This window comes from Dreissena polymorpha, chromosome 4 (genome assembly GCF_020536995.1).
Source record: "Dreissena polymorpha isolate Duluth1 chromosome 4, UMN_Dpol_1.0, whole genome shotgun sequence".
Lineage (NCBI taxonomy): Eukaryota > Metazoa > Mollusca > Bivalvia > Myida > Dreissenidae > Dreissena > Dreissena polymorpha.
Genome location: NC_068358.1, coordinates 117,057,577 through 117,083,448, shown reverse-complemented (window position 1 = coordinate 117,083,448; position 25,872 = coordinate 117,057,577). Strand labels below are relative to the sequence as shown.

Below are 25,872 nucleotides of genomic sequence, written 5' to 3'. Positions count from 1 at the left end.
TAAAAATCTTCTTGTCCATAACCATATGGCGTAGGGCTACCAAATTTTCTATGTAGTGACATCTTATAGTCCTCTACCAAGTTTGTTCAAACTTTCAAAATCTTCTTGTCCATAACCATTGGAACTAGGACTACCAAATTTGGTAGGTAGTGACATCTAATAGTTCTCTTCTTAGTTTGTTCAAATTATGCCCCTGGGAACAAATTTGACCTTGCCACAGGGGTCACAAAAATGAACATGTGCTTAAATAAGGCCTATTTTGTGCAAACTTTAAAAATCTTCTTGTTCTTAATTATAGAGCCTAGGGCTACTAAATTTGGTATGTAGTGATATCTAATAGTCCTCTACCAAATTTGTTCAAATTATTCCCCTGGGCTCAAATTTGACCCGGCCCTGGGGGTCACAAAACTGAACATATGATGTTTACCAGTGGAGATTACTGCGGCCGTTTGGCTGTGACCAACAGCAACATCAACATCTTGTAAACATGAGATAAAACCCTGTCATTTAGTGCCATTTTAGGTCAGATGGTGACTGCTTACAAAGGCGTTGAAGTAAGAACATGTGTTATGAATGTTTTTCTTATAAACTGAAAAAAGTCGGGTTTAATTTAAATATGTCGAAAGTGACCATACATCCGGATGAAAATATTTTGGATGACATGTAAATTTCATGTCTTTTTTGTAGTGTTTAAACCAGTTTAATAATATATTATTGATTTTGAAAACACAACTTCCATGAACATAATTATTTCAAGAAAAGTCAATATATGATACTGCACGGTAAACTCAAACTTTGTATCCAAGAGAAGGTTTTGAAATTAATGAAGTGCCATGTTCTTAACTATCGTATAGGCTGCTTTTTAATAACTAATGATTCATTGTTCCATTTGTGAATCGTGACTCATGAATTGTAGATATGATTGTCAATTGCTCAACAATCCATATATATTTCTGACCGTTTTATATTTTTTTAAATATAAGTTATGAATTGATCTTAGAAGTCAAATATATTACTTAATTAAATACATTTATAAATATAAAGAAATAATCTTTAGATTATCATAATATTCTTAGGCCTGTTGGTCTTAGGGATGTGTGGATTGATGAGCAATTTCTTCTTTTATCACAATTATTTCTACCCTACCTGATCATTTCCTTCATATTCCATTTTAATTTAATTGACGTCTGCAACCGTTTCAAATTGGGAAAGTCCAAAATGTGTCGTTTGGTAAAGGGTTTAGGCATTTTGATTCCTATGGGTCTTGTGAATTTGTTTCAAATCAAATGCGTAGATTTGATCTTCAGCATCTAAAAATATGAGAAATAGAAAGAACGACAATATCTTTTGGAGAGATAAATGTACCTTCGTTATAAGCAAAGGACCTGTGCAACAATTCCCGGGCTTTTTAGTCTGTTTAGTTAACACGGTAGTAACTTTTTCCATATATAAAAATGCTCACCTTTCCAACTTTAAGCGCCCAGTGGAACGAGGTATAGAAAGAGAAAGTCACATGCTTGAGTACATTTCAACCCATGCGCATTGCACGTTTTTTTCGCTAAGAAAAAACAGTGGAGCAATACAGGGCCATCATGGCCCTATTGTTTATGTTTAGCTTTGGTCAGTTTTACAGTTACCTACATGTAGAACAGATCATTCCAGTCAAGGCCTTGCTACACTTTGGGGCCCGGGCCCTTAGAGGGGGGAATCTCGCGTTGTTTTGGGCGAAAAGGGGACTTTTAGAAGATCTTTTCACCAACCATTCAACACTTAAAATTGCTATATTTTAATGTAATTTAAATAAATATACATTTAATCAAAGGTTAATAGCACGATACCAGCTGGTAACTTAGGTTTAAAAGTAAAAAAAAAAAAAATTTTTTGGAGGGGGGAATTTTTAGCTGAAATAGGGGAAAAAGTATACTTTTTTCATGGGGGAAGGCGCCGTTACTCGGCGATTAATAGTGCAAATCGAGGGCCCTGCCAGTGGGTTGAGGTTTTAAACAAAGAGAAGAAAGAATGGTGGTATAAAAAATGTAGAATTACGAAAAAGTTAAAATTCAAATGAGTAAAGATGTAAGTGACATGACCTGATATTTTTTAAATAATAATGATATTAACATGTTTATGTTCTACTTTATAATTGAACGTTAACAGTGCTCTAGCCCTGCCTAAATGGAAGGGTGCCCGGCCCGGCCCGGCCCTGCTCTTCTGAGGTCCCACCCTGCCCTTTTGAGGCGCCGCCCTGTTCTTTTATTTCTAAACAAAAAAAACTGCTTTTTTAATTTTTGAGACATATTATAATGTATTAACCTCGTATTACATTGATATTTTTTTATTGCTTATTGTAGAAATTTTATTTACATCGTTTAATAATAATTTAAAATTTAAATAATATTTCGTGTTTTTTTTTCAATATAAAGTTAACATGGAGAAGTCATTATAGAGTTAATATGTATGCTTTTTGAGCATGAAAATGGGGGAAAATGTTGGCTTTTACATTGGCCCCAAAAAATCACTATACACACTTTTTGTAAAACATGGTAATCATTCTATTTCAGGTACCATGGTTTTCTGATTAAATGGCATTTTCCCTGAAGCAAACGCCTGTATATGTAAGTATCGTATGTTACCATTAATTATTGATTGTTATGCGTCTATTTTGGTTGGTGTGAGGCTCAAGCATTATATGTGGACATCATTCAAATTTAGAAATTATCAGGAGCCAATCAATATCTAAACATAAGATTTAATTAGAATACTACGCATATTGAAGTGAACATGTTGCTGCAATTAAAATGTCATCAGGTTTCCTCCTCTGCCAATACTGGATGACACAGTGTAGGTTCTAAGATTAGAAACTATTCAAGATTAAATGATTGAGTTTCTTAAATCAGTTTCATGTTTAAGCCTTTAAAATGACACTTTTTATTGTAATGAATTATAGTCTTTGTGAGACAGCTAGACAGCAAGACATATTTTTCTTACAAATCAACAATAATAGCATAATTTTCACTGCTGCTAGGTTTATAGTACTACATTTGTATCAAACAATTATTTGACCCTCTTTATTTTTTCATCATAAGCAAGGCTATTTTTGGAGAAAACCCGAGCTATTGTCATAGCCAGCTCCTCGTCCGCCGTCCGCCGTAGGCGTCGTGCTAAAACCTTAACATTGGCTCTAAAATCGAAGTGCTTCCACATACAACTTTGAAACTTCATATGTACATGCACCTTGATGAGTTCTACACGCCACACCCATTTTTGGGTCACTAGGTCAAAGGTCAAGGTCACTGTGACCTCTTATATCAAACTTTAACATAGGCTCTAAAATCAAAGTGCTTCCACCTACAACTTTGAAACTTCATATGTAGATGCACCTGCATGAGTTCTACACGCCACACCCGTTTTTGAGTCACTAGGTCAAAGGTCAAGGTCACTGTGACCTCTAATATAAACCTTAAACATTAACCTTAACATTCGCTCTAAAATCAAAGTGCTTCCACCTACAACTTTGAAACTTCATATGTAGATGCACCTTGATGAGTTCTACACGCCACACCCATATTGGGTCACTAGGTCAAAGGTCAAGGTCACTGTGACCTCTAAAAAAAAATAAATCTGACAAGCTTTCGCAGCCGAGTGTGGCACCCGTTATGCGGTGCTCTTGTTTTATACTTCTTTTGGCGGTAACCTTCATATTTCCCTGCCATCAAGGTTTTCTGCATCTATTTTCGTTCATACACTGTTTTTTTTTGTCAGTGATTCCTGTCTGACATTGTTTGTTCTTTAACCTGGGTTTTTCACTGTGCGACCCTGATTCTTTCCTGTCTTATATACTTCCCTATCTGACACAGATTCTGTTGTCTTGGATTTTTTCCTGACAGAGATAACTTATTCTCTGACCTGGATATGTCCATGTCAGATACTAATTCTTTCTTGCTTTATTTATCCCTATCAGACTATTGTTTATTATACCCCATCAAACAAAGTTTAGGGGGTATATAGGAGTGAGCTTGTCTGTCGGTTGGTCGGTCTGTATTAAGTGTCCGCTCTCTAATTATACCCCCATTACCATTGGTAATGGGGGCTATATAGGAGTCACTTTGTCGGTCGGTCGGTTGGTCTGTCGGTCTGTCCCGAAATTTCATCCGATCTTCACCAAACTTGGTCAGAAGTTGTATCAAGATGATGTCTAGGTCAAGTTTGAATATGGGTCATGCCAGGTCAAAAACTAGGTCATGGGGTTACTTAGTGTGTTTTAAACTGAAAGTTTGTCCGGACCATAACTAAGTCATTTATCTTTAGATTTTGAAATAACTTGGTACATTTGTTCACCATCATGGTACGGTGTGTCATGTGAAAAAAGTACGTCAATATCTCAAAGGTCAAGGTCACACTTGGAGTTCAAAGGTCAAATGCTTGTCCGGGCCATAACTTTGTCATTTATTGTGAGATTTTAAAATCATTTGGCAAATTTGTTCACCATCATTGGACGGTGTGTCGAGCGAAGGAATTACGTTGATATCTCCAAGGTCAAGGTCACACTTTGAGTTCAACAATCATAAATGAGCTTGTCCGGGCCATAACTTTGTTGTTCATTGTGAGAATTAATAATCATTTGGCACATTTGTTCACCATCATTGGTTGGTGTGTCGCGCGAAAGAATTACGTCGATATCTCCAAGGTTAAGGTCACACTTTGAGTTCAAATGTCAAAAATGGCCATAAATGAGCTTGTCCGGGCCATAACTGTGTCGTTCATCGTGAGATTTAAAAATCATTTGGCACATATGTTCACCATCAGAGGACGGTGTGTCGCGCGAAAGAATTACGTCGATATCTCCAATGTCAAGGTCACACTTTGAGTTAAAAGGTCACAAATGGCAATAAATGAGCTTGTCCGGGCCATAACTATGTCGTTTATTGTGAGATTTTAAAACCATTCGGCGTTTTAGTTAACCATCATTGGATGGTGTGTCCCGCGAAAGAATTACGTTGATATCTCCAAGGTCAAGGTCACACTTTTAGTTCAAAGGTCAAAAATGGCAATAAATGATCTTGTCTGGGCCATAACTATGTCATTCATTGTGAGATTTTAAAATGACTCTGTACATTAATTTTGTTCACAGTCATTGGACGGCGTGTCATGTGAAAGAATTCAAGAGTTCAAAGGTCAAAAGGGCAATAAATAATAATGACATAATAATTCTTAAAATCGCCATAAATTAGATTAACTTGTTTTGTAAAGACAGCATGCAAAAAGTGTCAATGCGGCATGTGGGGGTATATACGTACGCCTGTGACAAAGCTCTAGTTCAAGTTGTTTTCATGCGATCTTCACCAAACTTGGTCAGATGTTGTATCTAGATGATGTCAAGAGGTCAAGTTCGAATATGGGTTATGCCGGGTCAAAAACTAGGTCACTGGGTCACTTAGTGCGTTTTAAACATTGATCATGGTGTCCGCTTTTTTTGTTTAGACAACATGCGAAATATTCTGTGTCAATGCGGCATGTGGGGGTATTCGTCAAGTCTGTGACAAAGCTCTAGTTTTGTGTTTGATCTTATACTTTGTAAGACAACATTTTTTTCTCAGTGTTTCAAAAGAATGCACCATTAATTTGCTGTCCTTTACCTTTCAATATCAATTGGTTTGCTGTCTTTCCTGGATCATTACCCAATCAGGCAGTGTTTGTCTCTGATTTTTATCTTTCTGTATCATACTTTTATGTTTGTTTTTTGGTCAGATGTGGGGCTGAATTTCAGCATCTCAAATAGTTTATATAATTATCTCATATGGCTTCCAAAAATGCGCAATTAAAGAGCTCCAAATTTATTTTATTTTTAAACGTCAACATTTAGTTAATCTCCCAATATTCTGCATTAATTGAAACTTATTAAAAAATATTATATTGAAAACAATTTTATTCTTATTTTTGTTAGCAAAAACAAAACCATTATCCCAATTTTAATGAAAATGACTCAATCTAACAGAATAACAAGGTCTTAACCCCATTTCCATAATAGTGATAAAAAACACTGCAAACCATTTAACAGTGTTCTATGTACATCCTATATCTTATTGTGGCAACATAAAGACACTCTTCCTTTTAATTATTCATGTATCTCATTCCTTATTATATACAGTGTTTTATATGTGTCCCACCCTTTATCAGCGTGTGCTTTCTTTCTCTTCCAAGTGTGAGTCCCATATCGTGCCCTTTATCAGCCCCTGTTTTCTCTCCCTCCCCATGGTAATACCCATATCCTGCTCTTTATCAGCGTGTGTTTTCTTTCTCTGCCAAGTGTGAGTCCCATATCGTGCCCTGTTTTCTCTCCCTCCCCATTGTTAGTCTCATATCCTGCCAATATCAGCCAGTATTTTCTCATATGAGTCCCATATCCTACGCTTTATCAGCTCCCTGTTACCTCTCCCTGCACAGTTTGGTGCGACCCTGCTGGTAGAGTTGGCCCATATCCCACCCTTTATCATCCACTGTTTTTCTCTCCCTGCCCAGATGAGTCCCATATCTCACCCTTTTACATCTACTATTTTCTATTCGTCCCCAGAGTGGTGCGACTCTGCTGGTGGAGTTCAGCCTGGACGTGCCCCTGTCCTCCATGGGCGCCTACTACGTGGTGTATGAGGGGTCCCAGCAGCGCCACGTCACCACCGCCAGGCTCATCTCACCCACCAGGCTGCATTCCATAGTTCCAAGTGAGTCGCCTACTATCCTCCTATTTATGAGCCACGCTGGAGGAAAAATACCATAAAAGCCTAAAGTTTGTCCCCAATTAGCATATGCGGACTGCACAATCTAATCTGGAACGACACTTTTGGCGCATGCATATAATCCGTTTTCACAGAGCGTCCCTCATCAACCTGGATGCTTTGTGTCCAAATTAAACCTCTTTATGTCGACATCTTAAAGTTTGGCCAGCAATAACACTGAAATCTGTGTTTGCTATTTCCTTACAAGATTGGCCTAACTCAAAATATTTTTTAGTAAAATAAGACATTTTTTTTATAAATAATTTATTTTTTCTTTTAGATGTATATATAATGTTTTCTTGTATATGAAGTCATCCTTTGAGTGAATAAATTAACTTTATCAGCTAGACTGCTGCTTTTAATGAGTCATTTAGAAATATATTTTCATATAGACAATCCTTTACAAATTGGAATATTCTAACATGCACTTTTGCTTGGAAAATAAGGGAAGCAAAGCTTCTGACCCATTACCAACGACTGTCTGCATGGTATTGCAAACAAACAATTGTATAAGCTTGGCTTAGACATAAAAAATGAAAACTCAAATTAATATTGGCTGTTAATTCCTTCCCTCTTTTCAGATCATTTCTTCCTTATAATTTCACATTTAGTTTTATATATTGGTGGAGAAATATGGTTGCCTTCCATGACAGTTTTTATTGATTGATTTTGAACCAATTTGGAAAATTATTGTTTAAGCCAAGTTCTATGAAAATACTAAAGCAAAGGATCATTATAGTAAATGATATTAAGTGTTAAGTCAGAAATTTGCTTCTGACAATTTCTTAAATTTAAGTGAAAGCGTAGGATATATTGAAATTCATGATTTGAGAGGTAAAAACATGGATCTGAAGGACATTACATTACAGGTATTATTATCCCCAGCCAAAGGCGAAGGGATATAAAATTGGCGTTGTCTGTCTGTCATCCTGTCTGTCCGTCTTTCAGTCTGTTCATCTGTCCGTTTGTCAAAAAAATTGAAATTGGCGGGGGATATCAATTCAACGAATATGTTTGCTTTGATGGAAATCCTTTACTCTTTGGAGCTAAACTTAGTTAAGTTAGTACAATTTTGTTTCTAATGATTGGCAAAAATGCAATGTTTTACTAAATGCTCCTGTTTTTTGTTATTTTATCATAGTTTGAACAAAGATCTATCAATTAAGAAAGATTGGAAACATCAATGCAAGATTGAGGAAGATTTCCTGTTATCTTGTGGCCCTCTGTTATCTGGCATTATTGGGCTTGACTTTCGCATGTATTCCTGCTTGATTACATTAAACATGTTTTCACGATTTACCATGATAGAATTGAAAGTCCGGCCACTTTTTGTCTGTTAAGGCTGACAACTTTAAAAGAAAATGACTGTATTGGTGTTTTTTAGCCAGTTTTGCGACTACTTGTCAGGCATGGAAATTAGAGGTTGCCCATGAGCCGGCGGCCAGTAGATTTAGATGTTGGATACAACTTTATGTATTTGACTGTCTCAGGACTGATTGGCTGAAACTTTTAAGGACAAAAATTGTCAGCTGACATTTAAAACAAAATTCCATTGTTTGTTACGTATCAAAATAGAAGTTAACGATAATTCGAAATAAACATTTGACAGAAGATTTCTTTGATTCTGTAAAAGTGGAAGTCGCATGGTTCGGTTACACGCTTACTTAAAAGCGTAAACTAGTCATATAGCAATAGATTTTCACTTGTAACAAACGGAGGAATAAAAATATTCTTTTTCTTGTTTTTATTTTTGTATAATTACAGAACATATTAAATATAACGAATAGCATAAATTATCAGACATACAAACGAAATGAATTAATTTTTTTAACTAATACGCGATGTCTCTCTGAACACCAGCTTTCGCACAGACGACAAAGGTGTAATTATCGGCTTTTGACGCGCCACGACAAGGTGTGAAAATGCGCTCAGTATTTTGCAGTTTTGACTTCGGATTAAAGATTGATAATAAGGTGCGAATTATAGTGTTGGGACCGACTGAATCACTTCGAAATAACGATTTCTTCGGTTTAACGAAGTTCGGATTAACAATGAAATTTTACATAAAACAAAGAAGAACCAAAATCGGGACCCGAATAATACTTCGAAATAACGGTGACTTCGGATTATTGGTGTTCGAAATAACGGTGTTGAAGTGTACAGTCATACATTTTGTAAATAGACTCAATTTGGGAATTTTTAAAATAAATTAACTCAGCCATGACAAAATTTGAAATATTTATGTCTGGAATTTGTTTATTGAAAGTAGCCAGTGTTTCTTGTCAGTAGCCGTGGGAAATCCTTGGCTATTAATGAGACCACTGGTAATTGATAGATCTTTGGTTTGAAATAAGCAACATAATTGCATTTAAAAAATAGTTTCTTCTGCTTAATTATTTTGACTTGAACTTGTTTTCTGTGGACTAGTCTTTCTTTATGTTCTTTTTGTTTTAATTTTATTGGCATGCATGTACATTTGTTATTTATTTGTCTGATAAGGACCTGGATATATGATTGAATGAAGTTCCTGCATGACATGTATCAGTACAGTTACAGGGGGGGGAGATGGGGGGGGGAGGGAAGTATTTTGTGTTTGTCGACTCACCTGTCCAGTATTGACTTGGCCAGATAAACTGGCCAAGTTCTGCTTGTAAGAATTGTCAGCTATATTGATACTTCTGTCATACTTTCAGTGTATGTCAATAATGTTAAATGGAGGGCCTTATGGCTGTTAACACTGTGTCAATGCCATATACCAAGAATTCGATGGCTGTAACTGGCAATTAAAGTTATGATAGTGGTTGGGATATTACTTCAAGCTGCTGTTGAGATAGTTGTCTATAGATGGTGTTCTCATTGTTGTAACAAATATTTTACATTTAAATTTTGTTTGCACTGCAGAATTGTAGATTTATATGGTATGTTCATCAAGACAATAACTTGTTTTTGCTTGACAGATCATACCTCCCTCTGCTACTGTAACATACTATAGTCAGCTTTGGGTGGAAAAACTAAACATGTTTTGTATTACATTCCAGTTAGTTGTTTGAAGTTTCAGTCAGAATCCTATATCTGTTGATGCAAACACAGTAGTTGTAATGTATGTGTAATATATTTTATTTCAAACATTTTTATGTTCAAGAATAGAGATATGCTTCACTTGCTTTCATAGGTAGGTGTTTAACCCATTTATGCTAAGTGGACTCTCCCATCCTTCGAAATTGGATCAATTTATTTTTAAAATTAGGGATGTCTAGAATACTTATTTCTATATTTAGAATATTTCTTACTGAAATTTTGTTAAGCAAACAGCGCAGACCCTGATGAGACGCCGCATCATGCGGCGTCTTATCTGGGTCTACGCTATTTGCCAAGGCCTTTTTTCTAGACGCTTGGCATAAATGGGTTAAGGCTCATGTTTTGTATTTATTATACATTTTCATGCATGTTTTATGGTTTTTGACACAATACACTGTGTTGAAATTGTATATATCTACAATAAACAATTTTTGTTTGAATGAACTTGTATGTCTTAAATTTGCATATATTTGTGCACCATTCATTGTGGATTCTCTGTTAAGCATTTACGTATTATGTACAGATTCTCTGTTAAGCATTAAAGTAGTATGTACAGTTTGGTACTGATTAAACCAGACGCTTACAACACCTCAGAAAGAATCATTAACATTCGTCTTTGTTTGAAAGAGAATGTGTAAACAAATGTAAATATTTCACTCCTTTCATGAAAATGTAACAAGATTTATGAGGATGTTTTTATTAAGTCAGTACTTTCTAACCCCCCTGGTGTACATGACCTGTAGACCAAAATGGTGAGTTAATTGTTGACAGCGCTACATATTCAAGCCCCTTTTGATCTGAAGTCATTCAACTTTATTTTCTCCAAGTCGGACATTGAGTGCTGGGTAAACTGGTAGTAGATTGCTTTAAAGAAATACTTTGAAAGGCAAGATTAGTTCTTTTCTCTGTGATGTGATTCTTCACACAGGTTTGGGGATAGGTCCGAAACAAATCAAATTTGTAAAATATTTTTTTAATCGTGAAACTGCATTGTAACCAATAAATTGATGAGTATCATCAACAGTTAATGCTTGCTTGATCATAAACAAACCCACTGATTAGATTCATGGTTAAAAATGATCAAAGTTTAAAGATTGTTGATAATAGCACAAAAACTGATTTTTAAAAAAAACTATTTTCATGTCCCCCACCATGAAAATGACAGAATGCTGCATGGTTTTACCCCGGTCCAGGCATGTGTGTTTGTTTCTTCGTTTGTGTGGGACATTTAGTGATAACTTTGATGTACATGATTAGATATTTAAATAAATTGCCACAAAGATCATCATATCAAGACGACTTGTGGTGTGCAACAACCATGTCACTCAAGTCAAGGTAACAGTGAACTATTGAAGTTTCTCCATAGTCCTTCTCTTAGGTATTAGAGATAGATGTTCATTTAAACGTCAGTTGTATGATTTTGTAGTGCATCAGTAAATTTTTTACCCATTTCAAGACAACTTGTTGTATGCAGCAAGTTTGGTATATGGGTTAAAGTCAATGTCACAAATGTGACATAAGCTGTGCATGTATGTTAGCAACAGTTACAAAGGACTAGGTACATACACGCTGTGTTTTATTATGTGTGGCAAACAAGTTTTGTTACTGTGTCCATTTCCTTACAACAAATTTATACTATTGATATGCATTGACTCATTTACAGTAATTAACTCATGATGGAATTAATAGTCTGAAGTTAAAGTAGAATATTCTCAGTAAACATGCTGTATAGCTGTGCTAATTTTCTGCATACAAGGACGGGTAAAAGTGTGCATTCTGGATTATATTAGACCCACATCCCGCGCCTATTTGTTATTCTGTTATTCAATATTTATTGTTGTAAACATTGATCACACTGTGCAATCGTCGTGTTACAACTGGTTTAATTTTGCTGCACATTAATGTGCAAAATGAATGACAAATAGCAGTTTTAAGGCTGTGTAAGTTTTGAACCCGCTCACGCATATCACTGCAAGAAGTTTAATAAAGGCTTTGTTTGGCTTTTTGACAAAACAGATGTTACAAGTGTATAATACTTTAATAGATTTCCCTTTAAATAAAAAGATACATGTTTTATCACCTCACAATCGCACCAATTTTGAGGGGGACATATTGTTTTTGCCCTGTCCGTTGGTTTGTTTGTTTGTTTGCCCCAACTTTAACATTTTGCAATAACTTTTGCAATATTGAAGATAGCAACTTCATATTTTTCATGCATGTGTATCCCAATGAGCTGCACATTTTGAAAGGTGAACGGTCAAGGTCATCCTTCAAGGTCAAAAGTAAAAAAACAAATCCAAGGGAATTAATAAGCTTTAAAGGGAGATAATTATCTGAACCTGCCAAATGATAAAAAAATAAAATAAATCAAAGCGGCGCAGTAGGGGACATAGTGTTTCTGACAAACACATTTCTTGTTTATGTTTGGTTTGACCAATACTTATACAAAGTGTCAATGAAATTTGAAATAGATGATTATCATAATGCTTATTGTATTTACATTTACACCTTTATATGTATTCCATCAAGAGGATCAAAACAGAAACTAGTTTGATGAAAACGAAAGAAAAGCGCTTACATTAAATGCATATGTATATCTTAAATTATTAATTTAGAATGAGGATTTAATGTAAGGTCCTATGAAGCATTCATATACGTTCCAACTTGGTAGTGCATCATCTTATAAGATGTGTAGTTTTGAATATTAATGACTAGCTTTTAAACTTTATGAGTGTCACATTTATTGTTCTTTATTGTTTAGCTATACAGTAGGTGACATAAGAAATGATAAAATGTGTTGCACTTAGGTGGCATTCCTATACAGATTTCAATGAGCTAACCATAAAATACGCTTTCTGTATATCTTCCTTAAGGCTGAACGGTGTTTATTATTTTGAAAAAAGTGTGAACACTTAAAAAGCAAACTGTTGAAAAAACACAAGTACAGACATATTTACAAGCCAGTTACAAGCCAGTTGTGTAAATACTTTTTTTAGCATTTTGTACCTTACCGAAGATTTACGCATGAATGTTACTTTCTCAAAAATCATAAATTATGCAAGTTTGAAACTAAAAACAAAAGATGTAAAAAAAATGTTACGAAACAGGTTAGGAATTATTCATAATATTACATTGTTTGCATTTTATGGTTCAACTTTGTCCTTATTTATTTTGTTCTTCAATCACCTTCAGATGCAAGTAAATTGTTCATTGTTATTTCATTATAACGTATTTGCATACTTGTGACAGTTGAATGACAACACATAACATTCTCATCGTTTCACATTTTTTTAGTACAAATTTGTATTTACGTTTTTGTTTCTACTAGTTTATATTTAATTCCTTTCTTTCACTGAATGATTGATGCTATCAGTACCAGTATAATATCAATAAATTGTAGACTTGCAAGTCACGTATAACTGAATCAGACTTCTAGATACTTGAGATAGTAACAGGAAAGTGCTGGAGGAATACCTGGATATTCTGTATTAATGATTATTGTTTGTGACATCGTCATTGTAGGATGGATTTTTCTGTGGTTAATGCAACTGTGTATTTGATAATCAAATCGATTACCAGCAATCTTGTGTGTTAAAAATGTTATTTGTTTTGTACTTTGTAATGATACATTTTGACTGTGCAATGACAAGCAAAGTAGTTTAGTGTGTTTAATTTTTATTTTAAGGATATATTTGTGGTTGGTTATATTGGGTTTAGTCAGCAGAACAGTGAAGGGATTACTTTATGATTGACTATTGCTCATAGTCATTACAAAAAATATACAACAACTACCTGTATTTGAAGCAAATACCAAACATATATCATTTCAAAGATAAATAAATTAAAAAAATTCAGGAAATCACCATGTTTTGTGAGAATGTTAAATGGATGAGGATAAATTAGTGACCACATGATGTCAAAGGTAGTGCAAACTTTGCAACAATTATTACATTACTCTGTATAGGTTTCCCTTTTGTAAAAAAAAATTCTCAATACTTTTATATATGTCTATTTTCATTGTAAAGCAATTTAGACATAACATTGCTTGTTGTCTTAACAAAGTTTTGTTTGAACTATTAACCAGTTTGATAAACTTTTGCATATTTTGTAAAATATTATATATGGTTTAAAGTGATATATATGTGATCAAATCCTGTATACCTGGTATGTATGTCAAACGACATATGCATCATTGTGTTGTATAATTTCATATTTATTTATTCTTTATCCTTAAGTCTCAAGTCAGAGAATAGGTTAGCTAATAGGACCATTAAGGTGGAGCAATTCTTATTATAAATTAGTCAAAGTGTGACAACAAATACGGGATCCTTAAAAGTGATCAGAGTTTTAACTATATGTTCCTGACTTCTATAATCTTCAATGTATCTTTTGCATTAAATGATATATTACATTCAATAGTGAGTGCTGATATCTATAATTTGACAATACTTGTTAAGGTTTATATATTGCAATATTTTGGATGCTCCTAACTGTCCATTTTTAATTGAATTTACTACTAACTACTTAAAAAATGTGAGCTTACTATTCTCTGACAACTCTTGTATAATGCGATTTTATGCATTACATGGTGTAAATATAATAATTACAATATACTATCAGTTCTATGAATGTTTATACATCATTACCAGTCTGGTTTATTTTGTTCTATCTTTATCAGCCCTCCTAGTATTTCATTGAAGCCATGTAGTGCTTGCCCTTTACAATGTATGCTATCAAGCATACGTAATATATGGACTAAAAGGAAACTACACAATCTGTCATACTGGTATTTGGGTTAGTGATTTTATTGGTAGATACATTTATCAATAGACTTGTGATAGTATTACTGTTCAACAAGTGTTCCTAATTAGGGTGCTTTTCTGTTCATACTGTCACTGGATCAATTGTAGAATTTTCAATAGTTTTCAACTAATTACAAAAAACTTCCCTTTGTATTCGTTGGATGTTTGAACTTGTTAGTTTAAAACAGAGGCATTTAATTTTCATAGTCTTTAAAGTTTGTTTGAATTCATGTCTCTAAATTGAGGCACATTTTTAAAATGAATGTTGCTCACTATTATTCTCTCAGTGCTCAGTTTAATAGGATGGAACATTTATATTGACTGTCTCTGATAAACATTCAAAATTGGAACAAATGCTAGCTGTCGTGGAGGTTGTAGATCTGTATGAATGTTAACTCTTTCAGTGCTGGAACAGAATTTTGAAGGCCTTTGCAAACAGTTTGGATCCAGATGAGACGCCACAGAACGTGGCATCTCATCAGGATCCAAACTGTTTGCAATTCTAATAGTATTCTTTGAAAAAAATCGAAGAAAATGCTAATTTTATAAATTCATCAGACAACATTTTAGCAGATGACAAATTTTCCAGCATGCAAAGGGTTAATGATACATGTATATTATATAAAACAGATGACAACTAGAAACCATTACACATGCAAGAGTTTGTGTCTTTAATGCTTGTATTGTCCCTATTGTTTTTCCAGGTCATAACATCCCAGAGGATGTGCTTGTGACCGTTGTTGACTTCCAAGGCAAAGACAAACCATCCACAACGCTTGCAACAAGCAGTATAGTGTTTGAAAGGGACGGAGTGCTGCATCTAGCCCAGTTTCTTATAGACAGTGTGTTCCATTTGCATGCATTAGAAAATCATGAGCTGATAAAATCAGATGATTTCAATCTTGCCGATGAAGAGTTATCCTCCTTGGACTGGAGGTTAAGGCGTGCATTGACCTACTTGACTATACCAGACTGGTGGTCAACGTTAGGAGACGAACTCAATTCAGGTAGCAGCTCCTTTTCCCTTATCTGGTTATAATGCATTTTTTTTAGCTCACCTGTGCATAATGTGCTCATGGTGAGCTTTTGTGATCGCCTGTTGTCCGTTGTGTGTTGTGTGCCGTGCGGCTTCAACATTTGCCTTTTTAACACTCTAGAGGTCACCAGGATTGTCATTATGATTGTAAACAAAGGATTATTTTGGAATAGTAACCGATTCGGCCGGGGGTAAAGGGGGCTGCCAAGGCAAAATGCTGCTATTCTCAGAGCATAAAAAGTTCAAATGAGGTCTAAAAAGAATAATTTTTTTTAAGGTTTTCACATTTTTAGTATACTGTACAATGTAAAAACATATTAAATTGATAGATCTTTGCATGTTCCAATTCTATCGGAGCGCTGATGGGTTGACGTGCTTACCAAGAAGAATTTGATTGACAGCTGGAAAAATCAATATTGGCCACTCATTGAGAAATTCATTGAAAACAGTAGCTCTTAGGCGGAGTTAATGGACTGACTGAATGACCAGGAGTCGCTCTACTATACTACGGTTATTATTCCTCGTCAATTATTATCGGTTTGCGTGATCAAAACTTCCGATCGCAATTTTAAAGATTCGGGAAAAACAATCGATTTTCTGGCGATTTTAACCGATGAATTCGATCGTCAATCAGTTAATAATGATAACCCTGGGTCACATTTATTGTTGTATCTTCATGAAATTTGGTCAGAAGATTTGTGCCAGTCATATCTTGGACGTGTTCAAAAAAGGTTCCGGTAGGTTGAAAATCACTGCCGCCAGGGGGCAGGGCATTTCTCCTTATATGGCTATAGTAAAACCTTGTTTTATACTTTTGAGACCACATTTATTGTTCGATCTTCATGAAACTTGGCTGGAAGTTTTGTCCCAATTATATCTTGGATGCGTTCGAAAATGGTTCTGGTTGCTTGAAAAACATGGCTGCCAGCGGGTGGGGCATTTTTCCTTATATGGCTATATTTGACTATAGTAAAACCTTGTTAACACTATAGAGGCCACATTTATTGTCAGATCTTAATGAAACTTGTTTGAAAATACATTTAATTGGAAAAGGAGCACACTTTTCTTCACACTTTTTAGTAAAGTATTTAAAAAAAAAATTGTTTTTGAAAATTTTAATATTTGGCATCTTTTTCAAATTTCTTAGCTTCAGTATTAATTGATATGAATGACTTAACATGTGTTCACATACTGCTTAATATTTTAAGGTGGGATGACATTTAAAAAATGTGCAGTATAAGAATTTCTTAAAATACCTTGTGTAAGAGATATCTATGCAGTCTGAGTGTCAATTGAAACTGTATGATATCAGTATGCACTCTTCATTATCAAGGAGACTAATATGTCAATTCTAAGGCCTGGATGGATGGGGATATATTCATTGAGTGCTTCATGCAAATTAAAGGAGTCCAATTTTATTTATTTTTGCAGCATACACTATTATTTCAACATCAAAGCACTGTTCAATATGTCTCGGTGACCATGAGCACATTTCAGTCCGTTTTTTATTATGAATAACTGTTGTTTTGCTTGATCATTCTTGAAAAGCTTTATTTGCCACACAATGCTGTTTCAGTATGTATGTTTCCCTTAAAGATCAAACCAGTTTGTTGATTACTTTTTGATCAGGTACTGAATAGTTGGGAATACTCTTAACCCTTTTCCACTCAGAAGCAAAGCGAAAATGGCTAAGGAATATGCAAACAGCATAAAACCAGAACAACCTGGTAGTAACTCGCAGTCTGTTCAGGTTTTATGCTGTTTGCTGCTAATCAGTATCTAAGGGTTGGAAATGAAGCCTTTACACTTGAATCTAGTACGAAAGATCTTTAATTAAATGGAACTTTCCAAGGGACTACAAATGTGTCAAAATAGGTATCTAAGTGGTTAAGGGTTAACTTCAAACCTGGCCAGCTGGCTCAGTTGATGGTGGTCTGTGGTGGTATTCCAGAAGCATCTTAAGTTAAATTATATTTTTATGCCCCCTTTCGAAGAAGAGGGGGTATATTGTTTTGCACATGTCGGTCCGTATGTCTGTATGTCCGTCCGTCCACCAGATGGTTTCCGGATGATAACTCAAGAACGCTTGGGCCTAGGATCATGAAACTTCATAGGTACATTGATCATGACTCGCAGATGACCCCTCTTGATTTTGAGGTCACTGGGTCAAAGGTCAAGGTCACTTTGACCGGAAATAGTAAAATGGTTTCCGGATGATAACTCAAGAACGCTTATGCCTAGGATCATGAAACTTCATAGGTACATTGATCATGACTCGCATATGACCCCTATTGATTTTCAGGTCACTAGGTCAAAGGTCAAGGTCACAGTGACCCGAAATAGTAAAATGGTTTCCCAGGGTTCGCCAAAACTTGAAAAAGCTGTTAGTCATTCGGACTGACAGACTTGACATTTTTGTCAGTCCGAATCAGTTTCTGTCAGTCCCACTGTCCGACTAAACTATACCAGCAAAACACAACAAAATAGAGTACCTTTTAGATGTTTATTGGTTTTGATTACATTAAAATACAATAAAAACATGTCCAAAGTCGATATAATTCAACAATAATTATATTAATAATAAACCACATATCACCAAAGGCATACTTTTTAGTCTTCTTTTTGTCAAACTGTTTTTTAGCCAGCACAGCTCTACAAATCCATGTTCTTGAAAAGTAAGGGTGACATCCAATCAAGTTTGACTTAATTGCACACACCCATTTACACTACTTTGGATGACTTCAATTTCTGTTGATTAGCCAATTTCACAAGTTCTAAAACAACACCTATTGTTAAAATATTTTCTCTTAGCCCAAGTTTCACCCAAGTTTATTTATTTCAAGCTCATTTCATGCATAACATGACAGTGTGAGCAAAAGTAACACAAACATAAATTAAAAAATACATAGTTGAAGGGGCCATTACATAGCAAACTAAACAAAAAAAAACATTTAAAGGGAGAGAATGTTTAGAAGTTAAGCATCAATCACATGGGGGTAACAACATACACTATTTGATTGTATAGAAAAACAACACCAGAAAAATATATGTTCTAAATTAAAACTGTTTCAATATTTCCTTAATGAACATACATAGTTTTCTGTAATTACTGTTAGTATGATAATCGATGGACATTAACAATTTAAATTTAATAGTATTAGGTCTTGTGTAAAATTTTTTATCAATAAAAAGTTTTCTTAGATCTTTAAGGGCATTACATTCAAGTAAATAATGGAATTCATCACCAATGTGATTATTGGAGTTACATAAATTACACAGTCTTTGGTTCGATTCTATTCCGTACCAACTTCCAGTTTCGACAGGTAACCTGTTATTTCTTGTCCGAATTTGTATAATGTATTTTAAAAATTTATCTGGAGTTTTAACAAGGTATGATTCGAACCCAAATGTGTCTTTAATTAGCCTATAATTACTGCATTTACTAGAAGTATGTATATCTGAGTACCATTCATTAATAAACAGATCTGAAAGTTTTTGTTTCACGCTTTGAATGAGCCAGGTGCAATTCGGAAAATTATGAGACTGCCAAATATTCATCATTCCGCATTTAACAAAAATGTTTCGGATGCTCTCTATCCAGTCAAATTTAGCAATTTCTATTGCATGTATATTAAATAAGGTGTTGTAGATTTGATATGACAATTTAAAACACAATGGATGGACCAATTTAGACCAAAAGGAAATCATTCTAGTTTCAATGTCAATTTGGAGGGGCTTTACTCCAGTTTCTCCATATATAATGCAAGATGCCGTACTGGCTTTAACCCCTAATATAATTTTCAGAAACTTCAACTGAACTTTTTCTAATATATAATTATTTCCAAACCCCCAACATTCACAACCGTACAAAAGAATAGGTTTAATCATCTTATTAAAAAGATCAATTTTCATATCTATTGGTAAAGCGAGGTTATTGCATTTATTAATCAGACAGTACATAGCTTTTGTTGCCTGTTCGGCTAGATTCTTTTTGGTCTGGAAAAAAGAGCCACTGCTATTGAATAAAATACCGAGGTATTTATAATTTCTAACAACTTCAATGGGATGATCTTTATAGTAGAATACATAATTAGATGGTCTACCTTTACTAAAAATTACAATTTTTGACTTGTCTATGTTAACAGTTAGTTTCCATGCGTCACAATATTGGGAATACACATTTAAACAATTTTGAAGATCGTTAGCTGACTCTGCTACAATAACAGTATCGTCAGCGTACAGCAAAACAAATAGTTTGAAAAAATTTAACATATCGTTTTCATATGACTGAACATGAAAATTTAGTCCGTCTACATCGCTGCTATTATTGAAATATGAATGTAGGTCATTCAAAAAGAAGGAAAATAGTATGGGGGATAAATTTTCTCCTTGCCTTACCCCAACTGAACATGAAAAATAGTTAGATTTTTCGCCATTACACATGATACATGATTTTGCGTTGTTGTACATATTTTTGACAATATTTAAGAACTTTCCATTTATACTGTACTTGCCTAACTTATACCACAATAATGACCTATTAATCGTATCGAATGCAGCCTTTAAATCGATAAATGCACAAAACAGTTTTTTCTTTTGAGTTCTAAGAATGTTAATCAGCGCATATAAGACAAACATATTGTCAGCTGTTGAAAAATGTTTACGGAAACCTGCTTGATGCTTATCAATAAGGTCATATTTCAAAATAAATTTTTCTAAACGTATGTTTAAGACTGAAGTGAATAATTTACTCACACAGCTCAACAGAGTGATTGGTCTATAGTTAGAAGGATCGTTTTCAGAACCTTTATTTTTAAAAATTGGATTAATAAGCCCAATGGTCCAATTGCTAGGTACTATACCAGATTTAAATACTAAGTTAAATAATTTTACATATACATCTTTCATAATTGGAAAGGATGCTTTAATGTGCTCATTCAAAATATTATCAATGCCGCATGCTTTGTTATTTTTTAGCAAATTTATACAGTGCTCGATTTCTTCGCATGTTATCTCGGTATTAAGTAAATCGTTATTATAATTGGTAGTTGGCTGTGATTCATCGCTAGTGAAATCAAAGACAGTGTCGTCGGCATTTACAGTTTTAAAATGGTTTTCCAGCAAGGCAATATTTGCTTTTACCGTATTGTGTTTTTTTCCTGAAATAGTTTTCCAGAATACTCTGGGGTTAGTGTTTTTCAGGGATTTAATTTTTTGAGCATTTTTCTTTTTAAATGTGTAATAACATTGTTTAATGGTTTTCTTGTATATTTTACTTGTGCTTTTAATATTAAGGCGATGCGCTTCAGATTTCTTAGTCTTGTATACATATTTGGCACGGTGAAAATTTGTCCGGGCTTCTTTACAATTTCGGTCGAACCATTTGGGCTCGTTGCTATACTTTGATTTATTTACATGTTTATGAGTGCCGAAGCTGTTTTTACAACTGTTTTGATAAACAGAATCAATTTTGGAGACTATATGGTCCATGTCATTAATTGAATAAGTATCCGCGTGTTCAAAAGCTTCGAGATCCCGGATGATGTCATTGACATTTAAAGCATTTATATTTTCTACAAATGCACTACATTTATCATGATCCCACAATTTCACGTTTTCATTGATATTATTATTATTATTATAATTATTATTATTATTGTTATTGTTATTATCTTTATAATTATCATTATTACTAATAGCATTATTAACATCACCGACATTTGCATCAGCAACAATACAATTCTCACAAACATCAACATTTTCAAAGACATTTAAACATATACATGTATTGTTAACAGTGACAATATCCCTGTTATGATAATTTGGAAATTCGAACACCATAGAAACGGGGTTGTGCACATCTGAAAGTAATGGGCAAAAATCTAAAACTTCTATATTGATTATATGCTTAAATAGCGTAGGAGAGCTAACAAAATAGTCTATGCTGCTTGAATTTTTACAAGTGAATTTACCCATAAAGTCACCTTTTGTTCTACCATTTAATATGAACAGTCGGTTTCGTTGTAAGAAATGTATTAACTTGTAGCCAAAACCATTTGCCGCTTTATCTTGGTTATTTCGAGTAATAGTCATACTTGCTTCTAAAAATAGTTTCTCATCGCATATTAAATCATTGTACATGTCATCTAAGTATAATTCGCAAAAAATATCATGATCAGGTTTAACATAATCTGCTAGCTGTTTTGTACGACTATTCCAATCACCAAACATGCATATATTACTGTATTTATCTCTAAAATTATCAATTTCTATCTGGATATCGGAAAACGGATCATCGTTTGCATACACAGAGTTTTCAGGCGGTACATATACAACACCGCACAGTATATCCTCGTTTTTAGTAAAATGTTTAGAGATTTTAAACCACAATACAAATTTACTGCTCGACTGAATAATTGTGACATGTTTACAGATTGTGTTTTTAACAGCGAGACATATCCCGCCTGATTTACGTACTGCGAATTCTTTTCTGTTTTTAAAATGCATTTTAAATCCATCTAATTCTAAATCATCATAATCGACAGTTTTTGTTTCCTGTAAACCAATAATATCGTTATTGCATAGAAATGAACAAAACTCTGGACAAAGCTGTTTCGATCTCAGTCCGCAAACGTTCAACGAGAGAAATTTTAATCCTTTCACACCGTGTTCATTGTTATGTAAAGTACATCGGTTCTCTCCCTGTGTATCCTATTGCACAGTTGAGTTGAGCTGAGAACATTGTGTGTTACTTGGCTCGAGTTGCTCGGGGATCTCGGGCAGTTGTACAGGGGCGGTGGTAGACGTTGACTCGCTATCTTGCTCCCGAGGCCTTTTCAGTTCCGTTTCGTCCAGAGGGGATCGGGGCGAACGTTCAATCAGCGGCCTGCGCCTTTGAGGGGTATCTACGTTGCCACTGTTGAATATTTCAAACCTATTTTGTCCTCTGAAATCAATCGGCACTTTCGGTTGTTGTTTCCATTGAGCATAAGGCATTGGCTGGGTGGTTTGTTGAAGGTATGGCTTTTCGTTTGTTGCCCGCGATTTTGGCTTCGGAGCTTCAAGCGACCCAGTGTCTAAATTGTACACCTTGTTTCCTATGTACAGGTTATCACGCACTAGGTTACACTTAAGTTTATTAAAGGGATCACTTTTATATTGTCTCATTATCGGTAATAGTCGTCTTCGGCGTTCCTCTATTTCTGGTGGAAACTGTTCATTGATATAGCAGCCTGACTTCGTTTGGTTAAGTAGAATACCCGCTCTTCGAATCTTTTCCCGATCATTAAAGTTTTCAAATTTTGCTACTATCGGGCGGGGTAGATTTCTAGAATTTGGGCCACCAGCCATCCGATGGACACGTGCAAATTGAATGTTATTGATATGTATGTCAGCATCCTTGTTAATGCATTTATCGTTTTCTATACGTTCTGAGAGGAATCGTCGCAAAATAGTTTCACAAGAGTCGTGTGGCTCCGTATTTCCTGTGCTTTCTGGCACCCCAACGAAGATAAGGTTGTCCCGCATGCTACGCCACCGTAAGTCAGTTATATTCTCCTGGATCTGTATGTTTACATTTTCGAATGTTGACATTTGCTGTTCGATTTTATTTGTTTTAAATTTGAGTTCAGAAAGTGTTTTTGATGTGCTAAGTTTGTTTGAATGGAAATCGTCCGCAATATCACTAAATGACTGACAACTTGTTTCTATTTCGTTCAGACGGGAGTTCATGGATGCATTTTCTCCTCGCAAGGCAGCCACATCAGCTTTTACATGTGAAAGTTCGTTTTGTATTATGTCGAGTTGAGGTGGTTGATTTCCAGGTTCAATTAAATGAATGTCTTTCACATCTATTTCTTGATAGAAAGGCCCATGAAAATTAACACCATCCATTCTTGTTGTCTGAAATAACACAAAATATATTGCTACAAACTATCAACAACAAATCAACACATAAATATTCCTATGTCCGAATTTTAAAATATCCGAAATATAGTACATCGGGTGAAAAATCCAATTTTGATTTCAGAAATTGTTGGTATGTAAATTAAAATTTATCCTTCCCAGAACAATATAATAATGAAACTATTAAACAGAAATGCTCACAAATGCCTGTTGAAACAAGTTTTCATGCGTTTTTTGTTGTGGAGAAATTAAATGGAACAAACAAAATGGCGGACGCACTCGGTTGCTATTTTTAACAAAGACCGTTGATTTTGAACTCGCATGTGATAGTCAATTCTAATCCAACTTTAAACATCAAAACATCAAAATGAAGGTAAGAAAAAAATATTTTGACAGAAGTTGAACAAAAGCATTTACCTTCTATTAATCCAATAGCACATAATACACTTTGAGTGATCTTTTTGAAACCATTTTTCATCCGATTGTGTAGCTCAGTCGGACAGATTATCTTAAATCACTTGGCGGTCCTGAGAATAATTTGCCGGTTAGGACCGGCGGACCGACGGTTTTGGCGAACCCTGGGTTTCCGGATGATAACTCAAGAACCCTTATGCCTAGGATCATGAAACTTCATAGGTACATTGATCATGACTCGCAGATGACCCCTAATGATTTTCAGGTCACTAGGTCAAAGGTCAAGGTCACAGTGACCCGAAATAGTAAAATGGTTTCCGGATGATAACTCAAAAACTTACGCCTAGGATCATGAAACTTCATAGGTACATTGATCATGACTCGCAGATGACCCCTATTGACTTTCAGGTCACTAGGTCAAAGGTCAAGGTCATGGTGACTTGACACAGTAAAATGTTTTCCGGATGATAACTCAAGAAAGCTTACGCCTAGGATCATGAAACTTCATAGGTACATTGATCATGACTCGCAGATGACCCCTATTGATTTTCAGGTCACTAGGTCAAAGGTCAAGGTCACAGTGCCAAAAAACGTATTCACACAATGGCTGCCACTACAACTGACAGTTATATGGGGGGCATGCATGTTTTACAAACAGCCCTTGTTATCCTTAAATCAGGAAATTTTCTCAAGTGTTTCAGTTGATACTGTAATAGTTTGGCATCAGGATTTATATTAAAATAACATCATTATATTACAAAGTTATTTGAGCAAAATCAACAACACATGACTGTGTTTGCTTATATGACATACAAATATAAAACATTGTAATTTTGAACTTAAGTGAAAATATTTAAGAAATGACTGAAGATGTTTCTGGAATACCACCCTAGGACTACAAATCTGAGGATGGAGGGTTCGAAAACCGGCTTGGCCACATATCTTGTGTGGTAATTGGGCACCCTTTTCTTATGACCATATTCTTCCACCTCTGATTTAAGAAGGTCAGTTATCAGTTACTGGCATAAGTATGTGCACTTGTGTATCAGTACTGGTAAACTAGCCAGCCCAGGAGAAGTGTGAGTTGGCTAAATAACCGAGGTGGTATGAGCCTTGTTCTGGGAAAACTGGGCTTAATGCATGTGCGTAAAATGTCGTCCCAGATTAGCCTGTGCAGTCCGCACAGGCTAATCAGGAAAGACACTACATCTAAACTTGATTTTTGGTAAGGAGGTACTTCCTTGAAACTGAAATTACCATAAAAGCGATAGTGTCGTCCCTGATAAGCCTGTGCGGACTGCACAGGCTAATCTGGGACGACACTTTACGCACATGCATTTTGCCCAATGTTCACAGAACAAGACACATACTATTAAAATACTGTTGAAAACTGCAAAAAATCCCTCTAAACCCCCTCCAAAAAACTCTTAACTTGAAATTGTCAATCAAAAATTTACAGAGGCTGAAAGCAGTACAGGTTTGACTCTTTTTCAACAGGCACTAAAATAGTTGATGTTATCACACTGATGTGCTTGAACAGCTCCTGGTCTCTTCCATGTCTTATAAATCTAATGGAAGTCATAAACTTCAAATACAGACATGTCATAATAGATCATCAAAAACAACTTAAGTGTTGAAAGTGATCAAATGAAAGAAAACACTTCCTTGATGCTTAACAAGTTATACAGTATGATGCTTGACTAAACATATGCTTATTTGCAATGCATACAGTCATGTCAAACATTCCTTCTTAGTTGTTAATACCTGTATTATGTACATCAATCATCAACTTTGGGCGTTATGATTTTAATTATAATTGTATTTATAAAAGAAGTAAAATTTGCAACAAATGTATCAATATAGG

At 34.9% G+C, this 25,872-nt stretch overlaps 1 protein-coding gene across 5 annotated transcripts in view; it reads left to right on the top strand.

Moving 5' to 3' along the window:
- Nucleotides 1-25,872, top strand: part of LOC127880245 (uncharacterized) — a 189,004-nt gene that overhangs the window by 8,573 nt on the left and 154,559 nt on the right. For all 5 annotated transcript variants that reach the window (XM_052427555.1, XM_052427558.1, XM_052427556.1 and 2 more), the window contains exons 2-4: nucleotides 2,562-2,615; nucleotides 6,572-6,719; nucleotides 15,358-15,660. In XM_052427555.1, coding sequence (XP_052283515.1) covers nucleotides 2,583-2,615; nucleotides 6,572-6,719; nucleotides 15,358-15,660 — 484 coding nt within the window. In that variant the 5' untranslated portion in view covers nucleotides 2,562-2,582. The remainder of the gene's footprint in view (nucleotides 1-2,561; nucleotides 2,616-6,571; nucleotides 6,720-15,357; nucleotides 15,661-25,872) is intronic.